Genomic DNA, 7,846 nt, shown 5'->3' on the forward strand with positions numbered 1-7,846 from the left:
TGAAGCGCGTATGTTGCTGTTTGCGGGTTCGTTGCTAGCCCGGTTCGGAAACCGCTTCTCATTGGGCGGTGGAATGCGTTCGACTCCACTCTCCCATGTTGTCGCGGACGGTTTCGCCGACGTCGGGATTGTGTTCCCTGCCAAGTGGGAGGAGGTCGGTATTCTGCAACTTCCCAACCCGGCCGTTGGAGCTCGTGTTGTAGTAGCGGTCGGAAACGCCGAGGTTCCGATCCGCTTGCGTTATCCGGATGGAAAGCATACGTTTCCATTCCGGCCGAAGTATCTGGCGGAAAGCATCGGTCTCCGCTCCAGTTTGCACTACCTCCTCCTCCTCGACTTCTGAGGCTTCGATCGATATTACATCGCTGTCTTTGTTGTTATCGCTGTCGTCATCATCGTTGGCAGCGCTCCGAGTGGGGCGACGACTCGTGCGCTTTTCGGCTGCGTCGTCGATATGTAGTAGTGTGTGGTGAGACTCCTGGCAGCGTCGACATCTACCCTCATTTGTACAGTGGGCGGCTCGATGGGTCCCGGCTCGGCAGTTGGAGCAATACCGATGCAATAAGACATCGCGTAACCGGTCTTCAGGTGCCTTAGCCCGAAATACAGGACAAAGCCTGATTGGGTGCTTATTGCCGCAGAACCTGCACGTTAGGGAGTATCTCACCGCCTCTGTACGTTTGCGCATTGCCGAGTAACGAGTCATTTTTCCTGCAAATAATGTTATTCCGATCAGGTTAGGAATATGGCGCAAGACAAGAACATTTTGTGTTGACGAGCAATATAAATGGGTATTAAGTACGTTTTCAATCTCAAACTTCTAATATTTTATCATTCTTGCATAGTTTTGATCTTGCTGACGTAAACATTCGATAGTGTTATGACCCCTTAATGATTGACGAGTGCACTGATCGTGTGCAGCTCGCTTTACGTTTGGATCATAAGTGTCGACAGGGTTGCATGGCCGAATTGTTGGTTGCTCACCTAAGGGTTAATATTGCCAGAAGATTCACCTATTACAGCATGCAATTTATGGTATTTTTGGAAATATATTTTTTATGCTCAAAAAAAAAATTAGACTAGTAATGTTAACTTACAGGCCCGCGATATTGTAATGTGAGGAGTTTATTTGATCTATTTAAGTATAATTTTCGGATTACATGCAATTTTCTGAACCAGTTTTAGCGAAAGTTTGCGCAAACTTGATCGATTAAAATTGCTAGTGTGCTACGGCATAAAGCTGGAGAGAAGGTAACCGTGCTTCTTGTGGGACGTATGTGGATTTTTTGTGGGCTACGTTTCCTATTTCCGTGAATGGCCGCTGTCATTCACAAAACACGGGGAAGCAAAGCAATATCGGTTTCGGTTGTGTGCGCGTAATTATACCTATTAATAAAGATCAATTGATCTACATACTTAAGTGGCAATATAAGTATTGTTCAACTAGTTACGTTGATAAAGTATTTCCAGTGCCCGCAAATGCATAACTTAAAAACAAAAAATAGGCAATGGGCAACTGAGCCACGAGAAAAATACGTACTAGGGTATCATTCCCTTTTGAAAAAGAAAAAATGCTTATTGCGGCACCCCAAAAATGATGAAGGCGAAGCCAACTATCTAGGAAATGCCGCAGATACGCTCAAGATTCCTGAGTTTACAACCGATATAAAAGCGCGATATTCGAGCGTTCTAGCGAGAACAAAACCGCCAACATATACCTAACTCAAATGGCGACTACTAATGGTGTACTCATTATTAAGTGAAAAATAGATTGTTAATTCCAAGCAACAAAGTTAAAATACACACGAACGTCTTAAATTGTACTTCTAATATTATTGCTAACATTTTATTTTCTTTTTTGTAATGTGTACTACATAATTTACCTTATTGAAAATATATTGTGAAAAGTGCATTTAAAAATAAAAATTGCAGCCTCTAGCTACATTTTACAGTAAATATTTATAGTTCATACAGTGTTGTTCTCATTTTAAAGGCTATGTCAGGGTATTAGCTGTAGAATATTTCACTAACAATTAATTTGGCTTTAAAACACTCTCGTTAAATCAGAATTGATTTTACTATTTACTTGTTTTTTCTTGGTTAACGTGGAAGCTAATATAAAAAATGTTGTGCGTACATACACATACACCTATATTCGTGAAGATCATAAGTATGGCTGATAATATAAAAACGAAAACCAGGATTCTATTCGTTTACTCAACTGCTGTTTATATTTGGTAAACACGATTTGCAGGAATTTCCGCACGTATATTACCATTATGACAAATGCTGGATCTTAATTATTTTTAAATATTAATTATTAAATGCTGTTGAAGCAGTCCCAGATAAATCCATGCGTTATAGTGTTTACGTGCAACAGGGGGTGATCAGCAAAGAAAATCCGTGTAGCGATTTGAACTGCACGGTGAACGAGAATTTGTAATCAGGGTGATTAAGTTTAATTTCTAGACAGTGGTGTGCCTAAACAACTAAGTTAACTACAGAACAAGGTTAAGCAAAGAGTGTTAAACGAAAATCGAAAAAAAAATCTGATGACAATTGAATGCTATAATGTTGGTAGCCTGCCGCTGAGTATGCGGGTGATCAACTGGCCAACCAAGTATTCGAAATGGATGAGCTCCCGAAACTGAAGTGAATTGATTCCTCACTCGAAGCTGACAACAAAGACTCCAGGAGCTCAGTGGGAGTTGCGGTAAGTTGTCTCCTGATTATGCATAAGTATGTATACTGTTGTTTGTCCCTGATGCAGCTATACCAGGTGAAGTAGTAAGAATGTTTGGCAGTGATTGTTTAAAATTTTGAATTTCATTTGCACATTTGCGTTGTTGTGAAAAGATTATTCTGCGAAAAATAAACTCTCTTACTAATTCATCTGGGATCATATTGTTTAACAAATTGGCAATCTCCGCTTATTTGCTGCTATTGAGATTTTATGTTTTTTTTTTTTAATGTGAGCATACTAATGAGGTGGGATATGATAGGAGTAGCAGAAGTGGAATTCAGTAAATTTTGATAATTTTTTTATTTTTAAGAACCCTAAAGGTTTACACTTGACATTGATTACGTAGAAGCTGTTGGTTCATTAGTTTTCACCATGTTGCGTGGTAATAGTACCAGTTTCACCAGTGGTCTTGTCACTCCCCCCTTTTCGGTCATAAGATCAACTACGCGCACTCGGTTGTCGGAACCTGGGTGCAACTTTACCACTCTTCCCAGTCTCCACTCGTTAAGCCGTAGGTTGTCCTCCTTTATAACGACTAGATCTTCAAGTTCTACGTTGGATTGAGGACGCTTCCATTTTAAGCGTTTCTGTAGTTCTGTGAGATATTCGGTCTTCCATCTTCTGCAGAAGTGCTGGTGTAATGCTTTTAGCTTTTGCCACCGGTTAACTATCGATACAGGGTTTTCGTTTACATCGATTTCTGGTGGCGCTAAAATGTGTCCACCGATTAAGAAGTGGCCTGGAGTGAGGGGCTCCAGATCAGTTGGCTCGTTTGAGGCTGGGCTCAGAGGTCGGGAGTTGAGACACGCCTCAATTCTACATAAGAGCGTACTGAGTTCTTCGAAAGTATATTTATGTACATCCTGAGGCTATCTTTTTAAAGTGAGTTTTAAAATTTTTTACTCCTGACTCCCACAGACCACCGATGTGCGGCGCCGCAGGCGGTATAAAATGCCAAGACAGTGCTTGATGGGCAAACCTTGATAGAGCGTTGGTGCGAGCATCAGCTATGAAGGCTTTGAGTTCGGTTTTAAGTGCTCGTGACGCTCCAACAAAGTTTGTCCCGTTGTCTGAATAGACGTTTTTTGGGCACCCTCGTCTGGCAACGAATCTGTTAAAAGCTGCTAGAAAGGAAGCTGTACTTAAGTCGCTTGTGGCCTCTAATGGATGGCTTTGGTAGAAAAGCAAACAAACAGGCAAACACAACCTTTTGAAATACGGCAACCGCGGCCGCGGTAACTTTTTATATCAAAAGGCCCAGTGAAATCCACTCCTGTGTTGGTAAATGGCCGTGAATAGGTTGATCGTTCCTATGGAAGAATACCCATCAGCTGATTTTGCGAGCGTTTCTTAAAGATCGTGCAGACCTTACAGTTGTAGATGATGGACCTTATCATAGTTTTGACCTTCAGAATCCAATACTGCGTTCGGATGAGACGCAGCATTAGTTGGTTTTCACCGTGGAGTGAGACATCATGGACGAATTGGACAGTCAGACGTGATAACCTGCAATTATACGGAAGGATGATTGGGTAAGGTTCGTTGTATGCCAGATCGAGAGATGCGCCAAGACGACCGCCTGTTCTCAATACACCGTTCTTGTCGATGAAAGGATTTAAGGGCAATATTTCGCTTTTCGCATCGATCGGTCCTCCAGATTTTAATTTCGCGATTTCCAGTCCGTAGTGTTGCTTCTGAGAGATTGTTATTAAGCGGGTTGTCGTTGCCTTAATTTCATCGGCTGAAATTAAGTAAGATTCCGGCTGAATTGAAGCTTTTGTTTTCGGATGAGTTCTTTGAGAGAATCTTAACACGTAAGATATTACTCTCAAAGCTCTTGGTAAACTAGAAAATCGGCCAAGAATATCATTTGTGTTGTCATTCGTTGTTGTTGTATGAACGTTCACCCGTTTATCTTCAATGTTTGTGGTAAAGTCTGTGTCTTGTGTTGGCCATTTTTCTTTATCTTCTTGCAGCCAAGAAGGTCCCTGCCACCACAACGAATTGTTGACCAATTCTTGCGCTAGTATGCCTCGGCTCGCCAAGTCTGCGGGATTTGTTGCTGAGTCCACGTGGTGCCAATTCAAGTTTCCCACTTTGTCGATTATCTTGATAATACGATGGGCTACAAATGTAGACCAAGAACATGGGAGTTTGTGGATCCAGGCCAAAACAATAGTGGAATCAGTCCAAAGGTGTATCTGCAAGTGGCCTAAGTCGAGATTATTGATGACCGATTCGATGATTTCTGCCAGTAATACCGCCCCGCAAAGTTCTAATCGGGGTAAGGAAATTGTTTTTACTGGTGCAACTCTAGTTTTTGCCAACAGCAAATTGACAAAAGTGCGTTTGTCTCGTTCCACACGCAAGTAGACTGCAGTCGCGTATGCCTTTTCGGATGCATCACCAAATCCATGAATTTCGACTTTCTCCGTTGGCGAGAATTCTACCCATCGAGGAATACGTATGTTGTTGATTTCGTTGTAGTTTTTCGTGAAAGTCTGCCATCTGTCTAATGTTGTTCGAGATAAACTCTCATTCCAGTCAGTACCCTCTAACCAGATGTTTTGCATTAGTATCTTCGCAACGACAATTATCGGTGCTAGCCATCCAAGTGGATCAAAGAGTTTGGCGATATCTGAGAGTATCGATCTCTTTGTAAGATTCTCGTGGTTTTCGATAGACTTGGCTATAAAATAGAACTGATCAGAGTGAGCGTTCCATCTTATACCAAGCGCTTTCATACTGCTAGTGTCCTCGAACTCCAAAAAGTCTTCACTCAACAGATGTGATTTTGAAATGCCTTGTAGTATTTGGCTGCAGTTCGAAGTCCATTTTCGCAGAGGAAAACCGGCTGTTTGTAAAACAGTGATGACTTTATCTCGAGCTCTTAACGCAGAGTCGATGGTGTGTCTGCCAGCGAGCACATCATCGACATACATGTATTTGCGCAAAATCTTCGAGGCTATCGGATAAGAGCTCTCAGAATCATGAGATAATTGCAGCAATGTCCTTATTGCAAGATAAGGAGCACAGTTCACGCCGAAAGTCACAGTCTTTAGTTCATAAAGGCTGATGGGATCGTTCGGGCAAGGCCGGAAAACTATCCGTTGGTATTTGGTCTGATTGGAATCTAACAGAATTTGTCTATACATCTTCTCAATATCGCTATTGAAGACGTATTTGAAAAGTCTCCAGCGAAGAATTAATATTGTCAGGTCAGACTGAAGCACGGGTCCTGGCAAAAGAACATCGTTCAGACTGACACCATTCGCTGTTGGAGAAGACGCATTGAAAACTACACGCACCTTTGTTGACGTGCTCTCTGCTTTTATCACAGAATGATGAGGTAGATAATAGTTGTCTACGGAATCTGCTGACTGAATTGAATTTACTTTCGACATGTGGCCCATGGATTCATACTCCATGATTACTCTATTATACTCCTTTTGCAACTCAGGATTTTTCTCTAACCGTTTTTCGTTTTTGTAGAACTGGGAAAATGCTATTTTCAGTGAAGGCCCTAATGTGACTTTGGATTTGTCTTTAAATGGAAGAGACACGATGTATCTTCCATCTTGATTCCGCCTTGTCGTTCGTTTGTAGAGCTCCTCGCATTGCTTTTCCTCCGCTGTCATTATCCTGTCTCTCGGGATGTCTTCTAACTCCCAGAAAGTGCTGAGTTGTTTATCCAGGGCCACTTCATTGAAGAAAGATACGCGATTAGTAGTTGGATTGTCTGAGTCTGCCCGACCCGTCAGTATCCAACCGAATACTGTCTCTTGAGCTAATAGCGTACTTAGAACATTCTTTCGGATACCGCCTAAAATAATTTGGGGATAGATGTCTCCACCTAGAACAAGATCGACTTGCTCGTTTATGAAGAACCTTTTATCCGCCAAGACAAGATCTGGAAAAGCTTGCTGCGTGAGTGCGCTGATGTGGCATATTGGCAGATTTCCAGTAAGTCTGGGTAAAACTAACATCATCACTTCTATCGAAATCAGTGGATCAATGGGTGAATTAAGTTGAACTGAGCATGATTCTTTCACCTGCGCAGAAACCGTATTGTTGATGCCCGAAACTTGGGCATGCATTTTCTTGGTCGGCAGGTTGATTCTGCGTCTGAGCCTTTCCGTAATGAAAGAACACTCAGAGCCCGAATCAACTAGTGCTCTCGCTGCGAAATTCGTGCCATTAAAATGAATGCCTACACGAGCTGTACCCAAAAATACACCTTTGCTTGTGTTAGCGTGATGTGTTTTTACCTTATTAACAGTTTTGCCTTTGCCTTTTGTAGATTCGCGTCGCATTTGAGCCTGTCTGGATGTGGACGCTGAAGTGTCCAAAGGTTCAGAAATGTCATTCCTATATGTTGCCTTTGGAGGTGCTGTTTGAACGTGTAGGAGAGAGTGATGTCGAGAATGGCAAGTGGCGCAATTGAACGAACTAGTGCATTTCGATACCAAGTGTCCAAAGGCGAGACAGTTAAAACAACAATTATTGGTTTTTACGAAAGCAACCCTGTCGTCTACGGATAATTTGCGAAAACTTGGACACAGATGAATCTTATGTTCGTTACTCTGGCACATTTTGCACATATATTTAGCGACACTTGTTTGAAATGCGCCAAGTCTCTTATGCGAAGGTTCAGAGGAATGCTTATAGTTCGGAACCTTTGGTGGTTTTGAAGCCATGATTCCTCTTAAACCTGTGACTGATTCTAGCGTTTGGAACCTATTTGAAAGGAATCGATCCATATCTGTCCACTTGGAAATGTCAGTTTTATTCTCTACCGATTGTTCCCACAGCGAAAGTGTCACCTCAGGCAGTTGTGTAGAACATAAGTACGTTATTATTGGGTCCCAATTTGAAATATCGATCTGATGGCTTTCTAAGGCAGATATGCAATTGTTGATATCCCTTTGCAACCTTTTGATCGATGTTCCACATTCAGTTTCGACCGCCTTCAAATTGAAAAGAATCTTCAATTGCGTATTGACCAAGATTCTCTTGTTTTCGTACCTATCACAGAGATGCTTCCAGGCTGTGTTAAAGCCTTCATTAGTTAAGGGACACTTGCTAACAATCTCCTTGGCCTCA

At 42.0% G+C, this 7,846-nt stretch overlaps 1 protein-coding gene across 1 annotated transcript; it reads right to left on the minus strand.

Moving 5' to 3' along the window:
- Nucleotides 1–4,053: 4,053 nt before the first annotated feature.
- Nucleotides 4,054–7,056, minus strand: LOC118738324. The gene has a single exon (XM_036469249.1). The coding sequence runs from the start codon at nucleotides 7,054–7,056 to the stop codon at nucleotides 4,054–4,056; it is 3,003 nt and encodes a 1,000-aa protein (XP_036325142.1).
- Between the last annotated feature and the right edge of the window lie 790 nt (nucleotides 7,057–7,846).

The sequence above is a fragment of the Rhagoletis pomonella genome, unplaced genomic scaffold, assembly GCF_013731165.1.
Source record: "Rhagoletis pomonella isolate Grant_MI unplaced genomic scaffold, Rhpom_1.0 Rhpom_scaffold_00004, whole genome shotgun sequence".
Lineage (NCBI taxonomy): Eukaryota > Metazoa > Arthropoda > Insecta > Diptera > Tephritidae > Rhagoletis > Rhagoletis pomonella.

What these genes read in the sequence shown, in the direction of transcription:
- LOC118738324 (XM_036469249.1), bottom strand. Translation starts at nt 7,056, where the DNA reads ATGCGACGCGAATCTACAAAAGGCAAAGGCAAAACTGTTAATAAGGTA.